A 19,969-nucleotide genomic window follows, 5' to 3' on the forward strand; every position below is an offset into this window, starting at 1 on the left:
CTGATGAATTCTACTATTCAACGCCCCCTGGTGACCACATAGAATAACTAATGCCCTAAAAACTCTCCACAATAATAGATGATGTCATGAGCTACAACTTTCCAATTGATTGTGGTTACAAAATATGCATAGGTACGAATATAATATAGAAATGCTAAGATATTGTATTATTCAACGCCCCCTGGTGGCCATATACAAAATCCAATGACCTTGAAACACTCAACAATCATAGAACACGTTATGAGCTACTACTTTCTAATTGATTGTGGTGACAAAATACGCTTAGGTATCAATATAATGTGGAAAAACTTTTTCCCACTTACGAATGAGTACTGGTGACACCAAGATGGCCGCCAATTGCGTCATAACTGGTTGATGAAAAATACCTGTATAAAACATCCCTTTCCAAAGAATACCCATCACAAATTGCAATGAGAAATGGCAAACTAGTAGGAAGCTACAGGACTCAGAAGTCGGGCCAAAATTAACATTTTTGGGCACTAAAAAGATTATAGGACAGCCATCTTGAGTCCGATCGGCCGAATTTTTGTTAAGCTGATGGGTCCTGGGGGGATTCACATATATCCGTAAGATCATGGTAATTGATCAAAGCATCTTCAAAATTTCCCTCAAAAAGTTCAAAAATGTGTAAAAAGTGCTGATTTTGGCGAACAACAATGGCTGCCAGTCGGCCATCTTGATTCTGACAGGGCCAGTTTTTGGGCTGAAGATGTGTCTAGGGTAGATACATGTGTAACCCAAATATCAAGACATTACCTCTAAGCGTCTTCAAAACTTCCCAAAATAACTGGATTCCGTCTACGGACGGACGGACGGACGAAAAGTGAACGCAATAGCCCGCTGGGACTAAAGTTCCAAGTGGGCTAAAAAAGATAACGACTATCAGTTACCATTGCCTTGGCGAAATTCTGAAATTAAGCTGCCAAATGATATCCACCTTGTACAGAAAAGATTGTCAAGTTTGAAAATGAAGCTACAAAGAAATGAGAAATTTCGTTCTGACTACAATGACTTCATGGAAAACATTATCAACAAAAAATATGCTGAACGAATCCCTCCGGAAGAAATTGAGAATTGCTGCAAACAAGTAAGGTACATTCCTCATCATGGTGTGTACCACCCTAAAAAACCAGAAAAGGTCAGGGTGGTTTTTGACTGTACAGCTTCATACAAAGGGATGTCATTAAATGACTTACTGTTACAGGGACCTGATCTAACGAACAACCTGGTTGGAGTCTTGATTCGTTTTCGTCAAGAAAGTATAGCATTTATGGGCGATGCAGAATCTATGTTCTACCAAGTATTGGTCGACCCATGTGATGTAGATTCATTGAGATTCCTTTGGTGGCCTGATGGAGATATCGCCAAAGACGCAGTTCCATACAGAATGCTAGTACATTTGTTGGCGCCATATCTTCCCCAAGCTGTTCTAATTGGGCGCTTCGAAGAACGGCCACAGATAATGTCGATAAGTATGATTCTGAAGTCATAAACACCATCAATAAGAACGTCTATGTAGATGACTGTTTAAAATCGAGAAGAAATGATGGTACAAATGTAAGTTTCATTAAAGACCTGATATCTTTGTACGCTGATGGCGGATTCCGGTTGACAAAATTCATCAGTAATGAAGTATCTGTAATGAAAGGCTTACCAGAAAGTGAGCTAATCAAATCGTGTCAACAATAAGAAAAAAGCTTGGATTTTGGTTTACCCACAGAAAGAGTTCTCGGAGTTCATTGGAACTTGGTGCACGATAGCTTTTGTTTCAAGATCGTAATCAAGGATAAACCAAATACCAGAAGAGGAATATTGTACGATATGACCCTTTAGGATGGGCAGCGCCATACGTCTTTCCTGCAAAGATACTTCTACAAGACTTATGTAGATTAAAAATTGGCTGGGATGAAGAGATACCGGAAGAATATCTGAATGTATGGTTAAATTGGAAGAAAGATGTGTCGAAACTGGAGAAGTTAAATGTCGCGAGATGCTACAAATCAGATGTATCAGATGAATTGAGATCGTGTCAGTTACACCATTTTTCTGATGCATGCGAAGTTGGATATGGTTCAGCCTCATATCTTCGCATAGAAGATAAAGATGGAAAACTGAGTAATTCCCCTTAAAAAAACGTTAACCATACCACGCTTGGAGTTAACTGCAGCAACGTTACTCATCAAAATCAACAAGATGGTCTTGAGTGAAATTGAATACCCAATTTCAGAGGTACACTTCTGGACTGATAGCACTGCTGTATTAAAGTTCATCATTAATGACACGGCCCGCTATAAAACTTTTGTAGCGAATTGAGTGAATACAATAAGAGAAGGCTCAGATGTCAAACAATGGCATCATATCGATGGTAAACTTAACCCCGCTGACATGGCTTCGAGAGGATTATCTTTAAGAAAGATTGAACCAAACAGTGAAGTCTGGTTAAATGGTCCCTCTTTCCTGAGACATCCGGATTTCCATCTCACAGTGGAATCAGAATCGGATTCATGATTCTATGCTACAACATAGTGTTTAGTGGGAGTTTAATCCTCCCGGTGCCTCTCATTTTGGGGGTGTCTGGGAACGATTGATACATTCAATCCGGAAAGTTCTATACGCTTTATTAAAAGAACAAGGTTCACACCTTACCGATGAGAACCTCAACACATTGTTTTGCGAGATTGAATATATATTGAATAGCCGTCCGATATCTCGCATGAGCTCCGATCCGAACGATTTAGATTCGTTAACTCCGATTCATTTGCTATTACTTCATCGTTCATCTAATTTTCCTCCGGGCGTATTTGATCATTCAGATACGTATGCGAAACGACGTTGGAAGCAGGTTCAATATCTGGCGGATATATTCTGGCGAAGATGGGTTGGTGAATATTTACATATGTTGCAGGAATGTATTTAATGGACCCAAAAACGACGGAACGTTAAAATCGGTGATATCGTTTTGATTGTCGACAGCGCCGTTAGAAGTTCGTGGTCGATGGTTAGAGTCGTAAACGTATGTTGCGATAAAAATGGTTTTGTCCATTCGGCGACTATTGAAACAAGTTCGAATATAATTCGGCGACCAATCGACAAGTTATCTATGCTAATTGAATCCGACATTTAGTTGCTTTATTATGTACGCAAAACATCGTCTGCTCGCGCTGTATTGTGAGATATATTAAATTAAGAATTTTGAATTATTACTAGGGTTTACTGTAGTTTTGATTATATTGATTCAGTAATTGAATTTCCTCAATTAGGGGATGGGGTTGTTCGAGGTTATATAAGCTGTAGATTTGTATTGAGTACTGTACTGTGTTTGTGTGACTGAGAATCTATTATAGTGTCACTTTGTAGGGTCTATGTAGAGTTCAACTCAGTTTAGTATAAGCATTTCTTCTCAACCAATCATGTTAACTGTTGAATTTTGAGATTATCTAAACCTCAGAAATGCTTAACACATTTTGTACTGAGATTTTATCATGTGAGGACCTTCAGTTCAGAGAGCAAAATATAACGGTATGTTCAAACTAAAATTGATTTTCATTGCTTATTTGAATCTGAATTTACTACTTAGTGTTAAGTGTTATATTCGAAGTCTAAAATTGTATAATTATTATGTTACAGTTAATCGTCAAAATCGTTATCGAAATAAAGAAGTAATTATAGCAAGGATGCATTAATGTATTTTTTGGTGAAGATTTACAACTGATGCTAGGTATCCCCATGTCGCGATGTTCGACGACCTTAGAATCGGTTTAAAGACCACCCTAAAAATCGACCGGGCGTTAGGGTTAGGCTTAAGTTAGAGTCATTGGCCTTGGGGCGCGGTTGACTTGGTCGTTTTTCGAGTGGTTTCCAAGCCCTCGGGGTCCAACTTTACCGCCCTACCATTGGTAATTGACATCGGGTACCCCGAGTCCATACCCGGTCTACCATTCGGTAATTTGGCGTCGACGTCGACCGACTATAAGGCGTTTTTTAAAGCCGCTCAAAATAGCCGACGGCAAAAAACGCGTTTCGGAAATCCTCTGGACCCTCTTCTCACCCTCTTGACACTAATCCTCTCCTCTCTAGACCATAATCCTAAATTCGATATAAAACCGATGTAAATATAGAATTTACGACTGCTTTACGACGCCGTAAATATAGCCACTTTGTTCAGGGTAGGCCTAAAAAACATGTTTTTTACTAGTCTGAATACCAGTCATTATTACCAGTTCCCTACAACGTCTGACGCTTAAAGTATCATAAAGAGGTTAACTCCTGTTAATTGCAATGTAACAACTGAAAAAATTATCGCTGGTTTTAAGTGAATCCTCCATGAACGCATTGTAGAACTCACCAATGAATGTAAAGCGCTCACGCGGAGTAACGCCCAGGAATGTGCGACTCCCCCCAATGACACACCGCAGTCAGTCGCCCCTTTTCGGCTTGCTAACCACTATTCGAAGAACAATGAAGCTGACAGACATGAACCGGTGGCTGAAACGGTCACTCTGTTTTTGGGGGAAAGCATGTCAAAATTTATTGACTTAAAACAAATCGAAAACAGCTATAGGAAACCAATCGAGGTCCGGAAAGCAGCAAGAATTAAGAGCATCCCTAAAGGAGAAGAAATCTCGAAATCCTTCCAGAACGTAATTATTCAAACGGGTGTCAATGATTTGCGTAACCCAAAAGAGGGAGTGGAGCCAATTTCGACGGCCTTTGTTGATCGAGTGAATGATATTTCGATTCGTGATGGTTGCATGATCCTAGTGTGTTTACCGATTGTGTCCATGGTCGATCCGTTCAACTATCGTTCGTCTGATCGTAATCCATTCGACTGTAGTCCGTCCGACCGTGATCCGCTTGATGGTAGTCTGTCCAACAGCAACCTGCTCGTCCGTAGTCGTCGGGTCGTTACCCGCCCTACGATAGTCCATCTGGTAGTAATCCGTCTGATCACAAACGGCTTGGTCATAAACCACACGCTCGTAATTCGTCTAGAAGAGGGAACCGAAACCCCCCTAATAGAAATACCAGCTGTGTCACAGATCATCTAAGACATGACAGCCACCATGACATCAAGGGGAACTCCGCTCTCCTGATTAAAACTCTTATCCACGCGTTAAATAAATCGTGATGAAGCTCGGTGCTTTTCATCGCGTGGTACAGGATACGTCCTATAGTCATTAGTTAGAGATAAAGAAAAAACCGCATCGGCGAAAAAAATACGAAATGGAAGAAAGAAAATTGTATCAATGTTAGTTCTTTTATCCCTATACATATATGTTCTGATACAACTTAACGCATACTAGATCAAAGAACCCTTATCGGTGCATTTTCAGATTCGAACTAATAAGTAAAAGCATTTAAGTACTCAGTTTTGAATCTCTTTTATCAATGTATGTGCAGTTTCAACCAAGTGTTATCACCAAATATTTGGTTTTGTATCTTTTTTTTTTTATGTATGTTCAGATAAAGCATATCAAATTCTATCATAAGTATTCGGTTATGTATGTTTTTAATGTATGTTCAGATACAGCATATCAAATTCTATCATAAGTATTCAGTTATGTATCTGTTTTTAATGTATGTTCAGATACAGCATATCCAACTCTATCATATGAATTAGGTTATGTATCTCTTATATCACTTTTTAATAACCACAATGTATATAGAACTATGAACATAAGGTCTCTTAGAATGCTGATTGAAGCATTGCTTTACGGGTTTGTGTTTTAAAGAAGAACCAAAGCCTTCGTGTAAACAGTACAAGTTTATTTTATCCCATTTGTGACTTTAGTGTCAACTAAAAATTGTTACTGGTTGTAAGTCTAATCACCCTGTTACTATCATTCCTCAGGTGCTCTTGAAGTATACTTATTACTGGCTTTTAATTTTACTATGTCTTGTAATAATAGGTATAAGCTTTCAGTGAGTAGTTGGAACTTTCATGGTTTGTAATACACTGACGAAGATAATGTTCTTATGTGTAAGTTGGATGATCCTCACTTTTCTTTGAATTTCAAGGAGGACATAATTTGCTTACAAGAAATTAAAGCGGGTGAAAGGGATGTTTGATCTCTTGAAGGGTATCTTTCTTTAAATAAGGTTAGAAAGAAGCGTGAGACAATACTCCTCGTTCTCTATGAAAAATAAGGAGTATTTAAATACGTTGGAGAAAATTGAAATTGATATTTGTAACTATTCTCAAGAAGGTGATATTTTGATATTAGGAGACCTAAATGCTAACATTAATTGTAACGACCTCGACTATATAATTGCGGATGATGAGGAGAATTGGAAATCCAACATCCCCCTGCTCTGTATATATACCCCCGTTTTTAATCTTAATCTCACACCTGACGATGATCTCTAGGGTGAGATCGAAACGTCGTGTCTTTTATATATTTTTGATTGAATAAATAAATTCTGGTTTTTAAATTCTTTTAATCTGTAAATAGTGGGATTTTATCTTATTATCCGTTCACCACGTTTGAGTGTGGTTATCGTTCTATCCCCCTCCTGCCTTCATATAGGCCTATATGCAACTCTGTTCTATTAAAATGGAATTCCACAAAAGATGTCCCCACGGATGCTCACGGAAACCAAGTGCTGGACCATTCTGGCCCACAACAGCTATACGGACAAGGAAGGGGTAGAAAATATGACCAAAGAAATGGTGGAGGTTTTTGGCTAAGTTTAAGACACCTTGGGTGTGTCGGAAGTGGACCAACACCTCAAATGAATATAACTTCAAACATAAACCTCGGTTCAATGATAGATGTAAGACAATGAAAAGAACCCTGACTAAACTGGCTAGTCACATCTCGAAGGAACCTCAAAATAAGAGTTTAATTGCCCAATATTATTTACTTAAAAAAGATTATAAGAAATCATTGAAAAAGGCTAATAGAGAATATAGAAACACTATTTTTGATAGCCTTAGTAAACTAGAGGGTAAAAACCCCAAAGCGTTTTGGGATATAATTAATAACTCAAGAATGGGGATTCCATGTCTAAAGCTAATAACGTATCCCCGTACGAATGGTTCACTAATTTCAAAAAAATTTTTTCATCTTCTTACCCAGATCTTGATAATTTGCCCGGAAAGACAAACTTCACGTGCCTGGACAATGGTGAGTTTACGTCCGAGGAAGTGCAAAAAGCCATTAATACATTAAAAAATGGTACTAGCGCCGGTTTGGATGGTTTACGGAATGAAATGTTAAAAGGCATAAACGACATAGTGTTAAAATGTTTAGTAAAGCTATTCAATCTGATTTATATGTAATGGTACCTACCCTAATGATTGGAGGAACTGTGTCGTAAAACCCATATTTAAGGCTGGTAGCCCCAGTGACTTAGGAAGCGTCATAGACACTATTGTAAGTACCAGAGGGGGAATCCCCTTTTAACCAAAATGGCGGAAATTCCGTCTGCTGCGCGCGATTTTGAATTTGGATATTCCGGAGTGAATGAGTTAAGATATAATCTCTCCCAACGCCTAGATTCTTTCACCAGTTTTAATGATCTTGATGATGGGTGTAAAAGCGTCCTTCTGGTCAGCTCAGAAGAAACTGACATCCTGATACCTTCAATTCAATATGTCGGTGATTGTTTTAGGGCCAGGGTTACCATTAATAATAATGTTTTATTAATTAATAACCTAGTAATCTCTTGTGTAGCCAGTCTTAGCCAGACTGAACCTGTACAGAACTCACTGTTTTCAAAAGCTTTGCATTTGATGTTTTAATGCACGTTATATTTTATGTAGGCCTATCAATCTCCTAAAATGAAAATTTCATTCTGTCTGTCCACTTTATTGTTACTAAACCAATGGTGATGTTAAATTACTAAGGATCAATAAAGTTAATTTGTATTTCTATTTCTATTTGTAATGGCCTACAAGCCATTTGGCAAATTACTATTGATAAAGATGTAGAATGGCTTCCTGTGATTATATAATGAGCTCTATTTGAACGTTGAAATGTTATAGCCCTATCGCATTGAAAATCATTAGAAGATGTTTTGTAATAGTAAAGGATATATGATTATATCAGAAGCGGCAGGCATAAATAGAAATGATAAGTAAATCGGATTATTCGGTCAAAATGGCGGATGTATACACGATACAGGTTTCTTGAGATTAGCAATTTATAATAGCATAGGCCTAGCTGTCATATACGGCTCCGCGTTCTCTGATGGCATGTGTAGGCAGGGTCTTAGCCAGCACCCGTCCTACCCCTCATTTACGACGGGGAGAAAATGAAAAACATAAATTGACGGGACGGGAAAATTTCAGTCTAGACGGGTCAGAATGTAAAGCTTTTCTTAAATATGACGGGCTGGAATATTAGAATAAAGAATGCATCTTCCAGGAAAAAGTCTCTTCTCGACCACTGCCAGTCTGTGGATCATCGTCACGCAGTTGAGATGAACGACCCTAATCAGCAGAAGTTCGTTGATGACTCAAAAGAATAACACAGCCGGTATATCATTTAAATGCAGCTGTTGCTGGTTTGAAAACTGTGTATTTCTGCGTAATGAATGAATTGCCAAATAGTAAGTTTAAGCCTCTACAATCATGGGGACGCAACATGGGCATAAAAGAACTCCATGACCTACGAAAAGGACGAAATGCTTCTCACAATTCTCCTGAAACATTTAACGAGGTGAATAGACATTTTTTTTAATATCGCATTCTAAAGAACTTCAAAATCATACAAACATTTTAATTCAATATGATATGTATTCTCCACTGGTCGGTATGTTTGACATTAATTAACTTTCAGATGTTACACTGCTTGAGTGATGTCCTCGATGATTAATTAAAAGAAATCCTGAAAAAATCACCCTTCCTAGGAATTGGCATGGATGAAAGTACTGACAGGTCATCCGAGCAACATTCAGTCATCATCATTCGGTATGTATTAATTCTCTTCAGTTCAGTAGTGATAACTATATCTAGTCACAGCACAATGAAAACTTGTGAAAAATATTTTTTTCAGATACATAAATCCAGATTCAGCATATGTCGTTACAACTTATCTGAAAATGAAAGAATTAAAAGATGGTTCAGCATCAAGTATATACAATACATTACTATCAGTTTTGGGGGATTATGGTTTAAACCCAACGTCTATAATTGGCTTTGGCTTGGATGGAGCCAGTGTATTCACTGGTCGAGAAAATGGCGTTGCGAAAAAACTATACAATGATAATCCATTTGCAATCCCTGTACCACAGATTACACCTTGCCATCAGTCAAGTGTGCAAGAATATTCGAGATATGAAGGTAAATTAGTCATTCAAAATTCTTCTTTCAACTAAAAGATACATGTATTAACATAACTTGTCTTATAATTGCAGGTTTTAACCACCATGGTATCTACAATTTATACCTTCATCCAGCTATCCCCGAGAAGACTGGTCATGTTTAAGGACATGGCAGAACTTTTGGAAGTTGATTCATTGAAATTCAAAAAACTGTTTGAAATCAGATGGCTCTCACTTGGTGAATGTCTGGGATCAATTATTCGTAATTATGAACCACTCACTTTGCTTGTGTCCCAAGAAGCTGGAGAAGGCGATGCAACAGCAACTGGGCTCTATCAACAGTTGACATCATACAAGTACCTTGCACTTCTTCATATGGTGGCTGATGTAACAAATGCGTTGAATCACCTCTCAAAAATCTTTCAGTACAGGGACGTTTCATTCAGTGCAGTGAAATCAGCTGTAAGCAAAAATTTATAACCTGTTTATATCCATTTGTTCTAACATATAGGCCTATGACTAAAAGTTTTTTTAGACATTGTTTTTTTTTAAATATATTTTGATTTGTTTTATTACGGAATTCTCTTAAGCTCGAAGACTGTAAATCTTCAATACGAGATATGATTGACCACAATGGGGATAATCTGACTGAGTTCCAGGAAAGTTTTGACCTCAATGGACAATATAAGGGCAATAATATTACAACAGCAGCACCAGGTCGGAGAGCAGCTGGTGGTGATGCAGCTGAAGGAAACCAAATTGCCCAGTTTAGGAGATTGAGAGCTACTGTTCTCAACAGTCTCTTAGACAATCTAGAACAGCGATTTCCAGCCATTGATTTGATTGATGCAATGCAGGTAGGCCTTACCAAGATGATTTTTACAGTTACAATGAACATATATTTGTGTATAATCATTGTGTTGTTTACCTGAAATTTCTTTTAGATCTTTGATTGTAAATCACTGCCTGAAGATAACCTGCTGCAATGGGGTGTTGCCCACTTGGCTACTCTATTACGTCACTTTGGAGAGGAGAAAGTGGTTGATAACAGAGTATTTCCCCCATTAGTAGATGCTGAGGTAGGCTTTTCGTATTAGGGCTGGTACTGCACTCATTCCTTTGCAAACTTGTAATTTATTCATCTACTCATTGTAGATGTGTCGTCAAGAATTCCTGATGTTCAAACGTGTAATGGTGCGGCACAGCCTTGTTGATGAACAACAACATCGCAGAAGGAGACCTCTTGAACTATTCAAGGTCCTTTTTGAGAATCATGAGCACAGAGAGCTGTTTCAAGGTACCTTACTTCATAAATTACATTAACCAAAACAAAACCGATTTTCTAAATGTTCTCAGAACCGAACTAAAATCATTTTCAGGGATGTACAAGCTATTTTCCTTTTGCTGCTTGGTAATGATGGGCAATGCTGAAGCCGAGAGGGCGTTTTCTGTTCAAAACAGAGTCAAGACAAACCTGAGAAACCGCCTAAGTATAATTCAGCTAGATCGCCTTATTCGAGTGATATATGCAGACCCCACGCAGGGGCGTAGGAACGTCTCGGGCCTACGCCGCTCCGTGTCAATACAGTATCATCATAGCTACATTTATTAGTTGGGCCCCCCTAAATTTGGCTCTAGATCCTCCCCTGGATCGTCACAATTTTTGAACCAGGCGCCATATTGGATGGGTCGATCTGAACACAGGGGCTTGTAAACTGGCTTGGATTTTACTTCCGTGTTGTTGATAATCTCGCGAGAATGGCGCTAAATTTAAACTGCAAATAAATTCAAAATATCACAGAAATACCTCTTGTTGATTGATGTTGTTTATTTATCCACTATAGAGTTTCGATAAACAATTGGCTGTTAAGGATCAGTATCAGCGGGCGCGACACCTTACTATATTAAAATAACAAGGGATGAAACGGCTTCGCTTTTGCCTGTGACCGTATTGATGCGGCGGAAACCACTGGGCATGCGCGGCAACTTCCGAGCGCAAGTGAGCTGTCAATCAAACAACACATTATAGTTTTTCTACATCAATTAAAAAATTGATAATTTCCTTAGAAGTGTGATTGCCTTGGCTTGACATAGGTTTTTGAGAAGAATCAATTGATCTTGAACTGATCTTAACCTTTCGGAAAGTTGCCGCGCATGCGCAGTGGTTTCCGCCGCATCAATACGGTCACAGGCAAAAGCGAAGCCGTTTCATCCCTTGTTATTTTAATATAGTAAGGTGTCGCGCCCGCTGATACTGATCCTTAACAGCCAATTGTTTATCGAAACTCTATAGTGGATAAATAAACAACATCAACAAGAGGTATTTCTGTGATATTTTGAATTTATTCATCAGAATGTCACGTGACTGTCCCAACTTTCTGGCTGAAAATTTAAGTACAGCGGAGGCCTGGCGTTTCATCCCTTGTGATTTTATATAGTAAAGCGTGACGACCGTCTGATAATGATTCTTAACGACCAATTGTTTATCAGAACTTTATAGCGGATAAATAAACAATATAAACACAAGGTATTTCCGTGATATTTTGAATTTATTCGCGGTTCATATTTAGCGCCATTCTCGCGAGATTATCAACAACCCGGAAATAAAATCCAAGCCCATCGCCAAACCCCTGTGGCCTAGATCATCCAGTAGGCCTATCCCTGGTCCTTATATAGGCCTACATAAAAAGTTCTTTTTATATATATAGGACCAGGGATACTGGATGATCTAAGCTACAGTTCACCCCCAAACTTATGATACGAGCCCCTGTGAATTCAACATTAGCTTATCCCAGAAATTCTAACCCTTTTTTCGCAGCAGGCGTCAAATAATTTATTAAAATTATTTTCTTGTTACTTACTATTCATACATCGGCAAGGCGAATCCTTCGAATATGATATCCTCACAATACGTCAGATACGATGAAACATTACTTCAAAGGCTATATATTCCTTCGAGTGTCAGAATTACAAAAAAAAACAAATCCAGAGCGTCAGACGCTCAAAATAGGATTGATGTCTGTCTGCAGAGTTTCCAGAACCTGTCATGTCAGGTCCCGAAAAAACCCAAACTCATGACAATATTTGACGAAACGGCGAAATATCTAGGCATGTGCTAGACGAATGGAAGAACATTTTGAGTTGAATGAATATTCTGACCCGTCGTTAATAGCGAAAATGATTCAACAATAACGATAAGGAAAATGTTGTGACAAATAATTCATTTGAAAGGTTGATTTATAAGAAGAAAATATTTATGTGTAAACTATGACTTATTTCTGTATTAAAGGGAAAAGATAAGTTTCAGGCATAGATGAATTGATTAATGTAGAACTAAGAGCACATTATAAGAGCATTTTTTCGCTAGATGAATCGAGGTCTTGATATTTCGTTTCCGCAATAAGACACTGAAAATTATCTGCTCACTATCACAGTTCGGCAGACTGATTTTATTGAGACTGATTTTAAATCAACTCATCAATTTAAAGCATGAAGTTTTTTTTCTATCTATATCAGTTTTAATGCAGACCTGTAGCCACAGGTCCCGAGAAGCTCTGTAAAATGGCGCGAGCTGCCGTGTGAGGTCTTGCTTCATAATTATTGTTTTATAGTAACTTAAGATTAATGTGATGGAATATGTCCATCAGTCGTTTTCTATGTTGTAACTGGAGGGTGCTGCCCTCTCTCTCGAAAATACAGAACAATAGGTGATTGTGTTAATATCTTTTGTCCGCCTTTTTACTGGTTTTTGGGCTCTCAGAGTCGATATTTGGAGGAAACTTCTACTGTGGAACAGGCAGAATAGGACCTCGTTACATCTGGTGGCAGCGTAGTGGGATTTGATTGTGAAAAAACCAGTTGAAATTGAGTTGAAGCGGTGAACACGTTTTTCTCCGTTTAGTCTGTGTAAATTACTGTTACTTTTTGTGTGTACTTAACGTATTTTTTTTACCTACTTCGTAATTCCTAGTACATATTTAGTATTTTTAAGTGCCTGTTTCCCCTACATTTATTTGCGGTCCTGTATTTTCTGTGTCATTTATATAAAAGAATAGTAATTATGTCGGATGTTGAGAATGATGTGTGTGAGCCCTTGGCCTTATCTAGGCCTATGTTAGGGATTTCAGGTTGAAAATTTCTATGTGTCCTATGTGTCTTTCTAATAGCTTAAAATGAAGAAGGGGATAGCATAAGCATACAGCACTTTACAGAATCGAAATTGGTCAAGCGGTTCAAAAGTTATAAGCAATCTAAGGGTGGAAATTTGGGGTATTTTTGTCATTCGATTGCAGGGCTGCCAACCCTCCCGAATTATTCGGAATCCTCCCGATTTGCGTGAAGAAATTCCGACGATACGATCGGGTATACAAAATTCCGATTTTTTTTCCTTTTTCGGCGATGTCCAATTTTCCACCCGCCAGCGCGTTGTAACACAATATGATGACTTGGTAGAACAGAATTGAATAGGTGGGGAATATATATGCACGCGCGCGGCGGATGAGTGCGTCGCTATATATACTGTGTACGTGGGTCAGGCGATAAACAGCGCTGTGTGTGTGTGTGTGTGTGTGTGTGTGTGTGTGTGTGTGTGTGTGTGTGTGTGTGTGTGTGTGTGTGTGTGTGTGTGTGTGTGTGTGTGTGTGTGTGTGTGTGTGTGTGTGTGTGTGTGTGTGTGTGTGTGTGTGTGTGTGTGTGTGTGTGTGTGTGTGTGTGTGTGTGTGTGTGTGTGTGTGTGTGTGTGTGTGTGTGTGTGTGTGTGTGTGTGTGTGTGTGTGTGTGTGTGTGTGTGTGTGTGTGTGTGTGTGTGTGTGTGTGTGTGTGTGTGTGTGTGTGTGTGTGTGTGTGTGTGTGTGTGTGTGTGTGTGTGTGTGTGTGTGTGTGTGTGTGTGTGTGTGTGTGTGTGTGTGTGTGTGTGTGTGTGTGTGTGTGTGTGTGTGTGTGTGTGTGTGTGTGTGTGTGTGTGTGTGTGTGTGTGTGTGTGTGTGTGTGTGTGTGTGTGTGTGTGTGTGTGTGTGTGTGTGTGTGTGTGTGTGTGTGTGTGTGTGTGTGTGTGTGTGTGTGTGTGTGTGTGTGTGTGTGTGTGTGTGTGTGTGTGTGTGTGTGTGTGTGTGTGTGTGTGTGTGTGTGTGTGTGTGTGTGTGTGTGTGTGTGTGTGTGTGTGTGTGTGTGTGTGTGTGTGTGTGTGTGTATGAGAGTAACTGTGTTATTGATTTTATCTACGCATGGCGCACGATTATTTCGTAGTAGGAGAGCAGCTTCTTAATTTGTTTCAAGAATCAAAATAAAGTTCATTCGTTTTAAAATACGTTGTTTTAAATCATTCTTGTGAAAATATTATGACATGTGGCAAAATGTGATTGTTATTGTCAAATTGCTCTGCATCGTTTCGGAGAAGAATTGGTTTACTGCGGTAATTAGCTCGTTTTCGCAACGCGATGAGCATTCGAAGATCCGGGTTAGATTTCAACGTGTGGACTCGTTATTTGTGGTTGAATTGTTTCGGTAAGCAATTGCTTTGTTAGTTTGAACCTTAATGTTGTCACTCTTGTATTAGTTTGATTTAAAAAGATAATTTAAGATGCTTTTGAGCAGTGCATCTCAAAGTAAACTTTTAGTTCGCATATTTGGCAGATGGCAGCACCATCGAGTTGCATGTAGATTTAGAGACTTTTTACTGTTTGTATCTTTCAGTTCTGTACGTGGAATTAATGCTGGAAATTAACAGAAATGGATTTATTTACTGTCACTGAAACAGGATCTGAAGTTGAAGACGAAGAACCTTTTCCCTCCGATGTTGGTGATGACACCAATGACGATCGTGAGCCTCCTCCGAAAAAAACCAAAGAAAATGAATCTAGTAAAACGAAGCAGAGGTTTAAGAACGAATATTCTCAGAAATATTCTTTTATTAAACCTAGTTCGCTAGGCCGTTATTACGCATACTGTGATAGATGTGGTTCGCATATCAACATATCGCATGGTGGCCTTAATGATATAGAAAAAAAACATTTTTCCACAACTAAACACAAGTCAGCAGCTAATGTAGAAAAAATCTCGAAGTTTTTTAGTACTTCGCAGGAGAAAGAAAGTTTGATCAAGGCTGAGACATTATTCACAGTCTTTGTGGTTATGAACAGTTTACCTCTCGCAGTTTCCGATAAGGCTGGGCAACTATTCAGAGATATGTTCCCTGGCCATCCGAATGCTACGAATTATAAATGCGGTCGCACCAAAACAACTCATATTGTGAATGCGGTTGCGACTGATATCGTGTCATCTACTGTATCGAGATTGAAATCATCTCCCTTTGTTCTTGGTGTAGATGGTTCTACGTACAAACAAGAGACATATTATCCAATCGTTGTGAGATATGTGGATGAACAGTTAGAAACAAAATTGGACCTGTTAGCTAACCCAATATGGAATCAGTCGCACACAGGAGAGGCAATATTTAATATAATCAAAGCAGAATTAGAAGTGAACGCTATACCATGGGAGAATCTACTTTCGCTTGTGTGTGATAACACAAATAGCAATGTTGGAAGACACAAGGGTGTAATAAAATATGTTAGAGATCACCAAAAAGAGGTACACCTCGCTGGATGCGTTAATCATTTGCTCCATTTAGCATTGAAGAAAGGCCTGAATACAGCCATTAAGGTAACTAAGATTTTACTTTTGATTTCATTTTCAATATGTAGTAATTTCACCATCTTCTAATTTTCATCAACTCAGAAACTCAGATAGGATAGCCTTATTCGTTCAGCTTACACGTGCTGCCTTATGGTTTACACATAATCAAATGACATAAACTCAATAAAGTTAAAGTTCTAGAAACTTGTAGTTGCTATTCTGCTGTACCATTGTTATACTTTCATCGTTTGAAATCGGTGCGCATATCTTTTGTTTACAGCCTTTATTTGACTTTGATGATCTATTACGCCAGCTGCATTGGTATGTAACCAAAACGAGTAAAAGATCTGCAAGTTTTCAAACCATCCAGAAGGAATGCGGCCTGCCAGATCATACGATACTGAAGCATGTGGCTACACGCTGGCTCAGTATGGGCCCAGCCCTTAGCAGGATGCTGGAACAATGGGAAGCGCTGAGGAGATATTTTGCGAAAGAGATAGGCCATGATACTGATGGAGATGATGATCAAGAGTTTCTCGACGATTTTGATGATGGCCCTGTCACCGCAGGAGCGATAAAAACTAAATTACACAAGTTTTTCCAGAGACGCACATCAAAACTATACACTGCATTTCTGATTAAAGCGATCTCGGTAAGCATTATATCACCAAGTCATAACCCTAAATAATTAGGATTATAAACTTTTTTGTGTTTTATAGGGTCTTTCTTACTGATAAAAGATTTTATTTCACAAGCTCTTATGATTTCTTTTTTTACAGGTGTTTGAGAGCACAAATGGATACCTTGAAACTGAAAGTGCATTGGTTCACAAAGTGAAACGAATTTTGGAGCGACTTATGTACAGACTACTTCTCTGTATATGCAAGCCAGCAGCATTTAACCAGGGTTGTACACCTTACTCAATCGATTTCACCTCAAGGTATTTTTCATCCATCCAGTGTCATTGTAATTCCTTTGTAAGTGAATAAATTTTTTTCACTGGAGTAGATTCTTTTAGGCCTACATAAAGAAATGTAGTGAGTTTCATTTGCATTACACTACTTCTTCTGCTGTTAACTATTATTAATGCTGTCTGATGTAACTTTTATTCAGCTCCTTGCATATGTATTTATGATAATTTTCTTTACCCCTAGGTATAATATAAAAGACAAAAAAGACCTGTTCATAGGGGATGAGGCTCGGAAATTGGTGGAAACAGTCACTGACGAAACCAAGAAGAAATTCTATCAGGATGTTGTGAAGTTTTATTCAGCTGCCTGCACCTACCTGAAGGAGAAGGTGAATCCAAAAGACCAGCCTCTTTGGAGTCATGCTGAGGTAAAATATTCATTGAATTTGAGAACTCAAAAGAGTATTTATTCTTTCGTAATTGTATTGTTTCATAGACTTATCAACTTTTGTGTAACGATTGATAATAATAATTTTTGTAGGTAGCTGATCCACTGATGCGTAAGGTTAGATCATTCCAGTCAGTGATATACTTCATGGACAGATTCCCTGTAATTCTTGGAGATATTGTTTTTAGAGATGACTTGGAAATCGAATATGCTGACTTCCAAACTTTGCATGATGATGATTTTCCATCTGGTTTCCATAGTCCACCAGCAAGGGCCGATGAAAAATCAAAAGAAGTGACTGTTGAGACACAATGGAAAATCATACATAAGATGTTGGATGATGTTGGGTCGATACGTTTCAGATTGCTGCCAAGGGTGATGTGTCATATATTGCTTGTACCAGTCAGTAATGCTGGCTGCGAAAGAATTTTTAGTTTCGTAAGGAAGAACCGTACGGATTCAAGAGCAGCTTTGGGTCAGAAGACCTTGCAGTCACTGATGGTTATGAAAACATCCACACAATGCAAAGACTTTCAACCATCCTCAGATTTGCTTAAGAAAGTGAAAAGTGCGACATATAATGCTTTGAATAATATTGATACAAACTAGACAATCTGAATGGTGACTATGTCTCTGGTCTATACTGACTGACTCTTGTCTCTGAAAAAAATGTGAAAATCTCAAATTAGTAGAGTTATCAGTATTCTGGAGTTAAATCTAAATTAGATTTCAATAATAATAGTTGATTTGAATATTTTTTTATTTTAGCAAGATGAAAACAGAGTTGAAATTTGACCCATGACTGTAGTTGTATTTAAGTTAGGCAATCTATGTACAGTATGCCAGGACAGTATTTCCATTTTAAGGGTTTATATTGCAATCTGTCACATGACAGCTGTATAGTGTTATGTAATTCGTTTGACAATTTATGCCAGTTTAATGTTCTTATTTTTAGTCTATTGTATATTTTTGATAAACACTGTTGATTTTTATCTTTCATAAAATAATAAAGAAAAAATACATTCTGTTGAATTTGCTGATTTTTTATTTTGCTAATAGATAATTTCATCTTTCATAAAATAATAAAGAAAAAATACATTCTGCAGAACTTGCTTATTGGTTTACCTTTGTTAGCGATATGAAGTTGGCATTGAGCCAATTCATGTAAAATCGCGGTACGTTTTTTTATGTGAGCATTTGTTTCATTGGTTCTCGGCTTAAACGATGTATAATCGATGCGATTGAAGACATGGCGAACCTCCTAATTGAAAGCAAAATATTCCTACTTGGAAAAGTCACAATTTCTTCGGTTTCGATATATTCCTATTGAAACCTTCAATATTCCTAATTAATCTGCCATTCATCCCTAAATGGAATTTTGAAAGGTTGGCAGCCCTGCGATTGCGCAATACACTTTAGTTCATTTCCAATGAAAGTAACAGACAGGAAGTGTCTAGGTTTTGCTGCTTTTTAGCCAGATAAAGGAATTAAATTTAACATTAAAACCAATATAACTCCGAGAATTTTTATCTGTTTAAAACCAAACTTGGTCAGTATGTTGTCTATACAAAGTTTGTTTAGATTCATGTAAGTAATTGCACAAATACGTAAATTAGGCTAATTTGCATACTAATTATCTAATTAATACCCACTTCTATAACCATTAACACGCAATACTATAGTTTATTTCTCAAGATAAATGATACTTAAGACATGGAATATCAATTTTGAGATAATATACCGAAGATATCGTGCATCAGGGTGATACCGATTACCACGGTAACCATAAGGTAAGTATCAAGGCGGCCATCTTGAATCTAATTAACTACATCTTTAATGTATTTAGTTGATTCGATATGGCCTTATAGACCTTTATTATTTGAAATAACTAATCTTAGTGGATAAGTTCAATGTTTTAAAGCCTTCTGAAATAAAAGATACTAATAATATCATTATATTTCAGATACTCACTTGCCGCAGAAGAATAGGATAAAGCGTTGAAGAGATCTACGTACTACATGGTTTTCCGAAATTAAATCAAATTGAAATGAATGGAAAAGCCTTTGTTTTTCTTTAGATATCCCTAGGCCCTAACAGATTTACCCATGAAATATCTATATCATGATATCTCAAATTGAGGCTCGAGGAATGGCGGCCATCTTGTTTTGCGTCGATATTTTATCGGAAAGTCAATTTTAAAAAAGTATGTCATGTTTGGTATCTAATTAAAGGTCTCCTTCTAGGCAAGTCATTCGAATGAAAAAGAAAATTAATAATATAATCCTCTAGAATCTATTTGATTAACCACTGGTTGGTGGGTATTTTAGGCCTAGCAGCGGCAGTTATTTAGCGAAAGGGTCGACAATTGGAATTGAAAAACCATGAACAAATGAATAACAACTGCTTTTCAGAGGGATATCCTAGTATTCAAGATGAGATGGTTACCTAAAGGTGAAGCAGATAGGAAAAATAAAATTTCTTTTTAGCAAAAAGTGAGCTAAAATTTAGACAAAACTTGGATTCTTGTGCAAAATACACAAAGTTTTTAAATTGGGTAGGCCTAACCATTATTCGTCTTATATATTGCCGATTTCGTAATAAAGTATGAGTTTATTGAGTGAAAGTGACGTTTTACTTGTTAAATTGACATTTAGAGTGGTAAAAATGAACCAGGAAGTGTTTTGATTGAT

At 37.8% G+C, this 19,969-nt stretch overlaps 2 protein-coding genes across 7 annotated transcripts in view; one reads left to right on the forward strand and one right to left on the reverse strand.

Moving 5' to 3' along the window:
* Window positions 1-12,300, reverse strand: part of LOC141903109 (DNA polymerase lambda-like) — a 168,630-nt gene extending 156,330 nt beyond the window's left edge. For all 5 annotated transcript variants that reach the window (XM_074791073.1, XM_074791076.1, XM_074791074.1 and 2 more), the window contains exon 1: window positions 12,150-12,300. The gene's annotated coding sequence lies outside the window, so the exon portion shown is untranslated. The remainder of the gene's footprint in view (window positions 1-12,149) is intronic.
* Window positions 12,301-15,368: 3,068 nt separating this feature from the next.
* LOC141904594 (uncharacterized) lies at window positions 15,369-18,209 on the forward strand. 2 transcript variants are annotated; one of them, XM_074793208.1, is made up of 6 exons: window positions 15,369-15,948; window positions 16,202-16,573; window positions 16,701-16,861; window positions 17,076-17,259; window positions 17,373-17,396; window positions 17,468-17,595. In XM_074793208.1, the coding sequence occupies exons 1-6, from the start codon at window positions 15,418-15,420 to the stop codon at window positions 17,471-17,473; spliced, it is 1,278 nt and encodes a 425-aa protein (XP_074649309.1). In that variant the 5' UTR covers window positions 15,369-15,417; the 3' UTR covers window positions 17,474-17,595. The 2 variants fall into 2 exon arrangements, with proteins under 2 accessions (XP_074649309.1, XP_074649308.1); XM_074793207.1 differs by having other exon boundaries at window positions 17,373-18,209.
* The last annotated feature ends 1,760 nt before the right edge of the window (window positions 18,210-19,969 follow it).

The sequence above is a fragment of the Tubulanus polymorphus genome, chromosome 4, assembly GCF_964204645.1.
Source record: "Tubulanus polymorphus chromosome 4, tnTubPoly1.2, whole genome shotgun sequence".
In the NCBI taxonomy this organism is placed as follows: domain Eukaryota; kingdom Metazoa; phylum Nemertea; class Palaeonemertea; order Tubulaniformes; family Tubulanidae; genus Tubulanus; species Tubulanus polymorphus.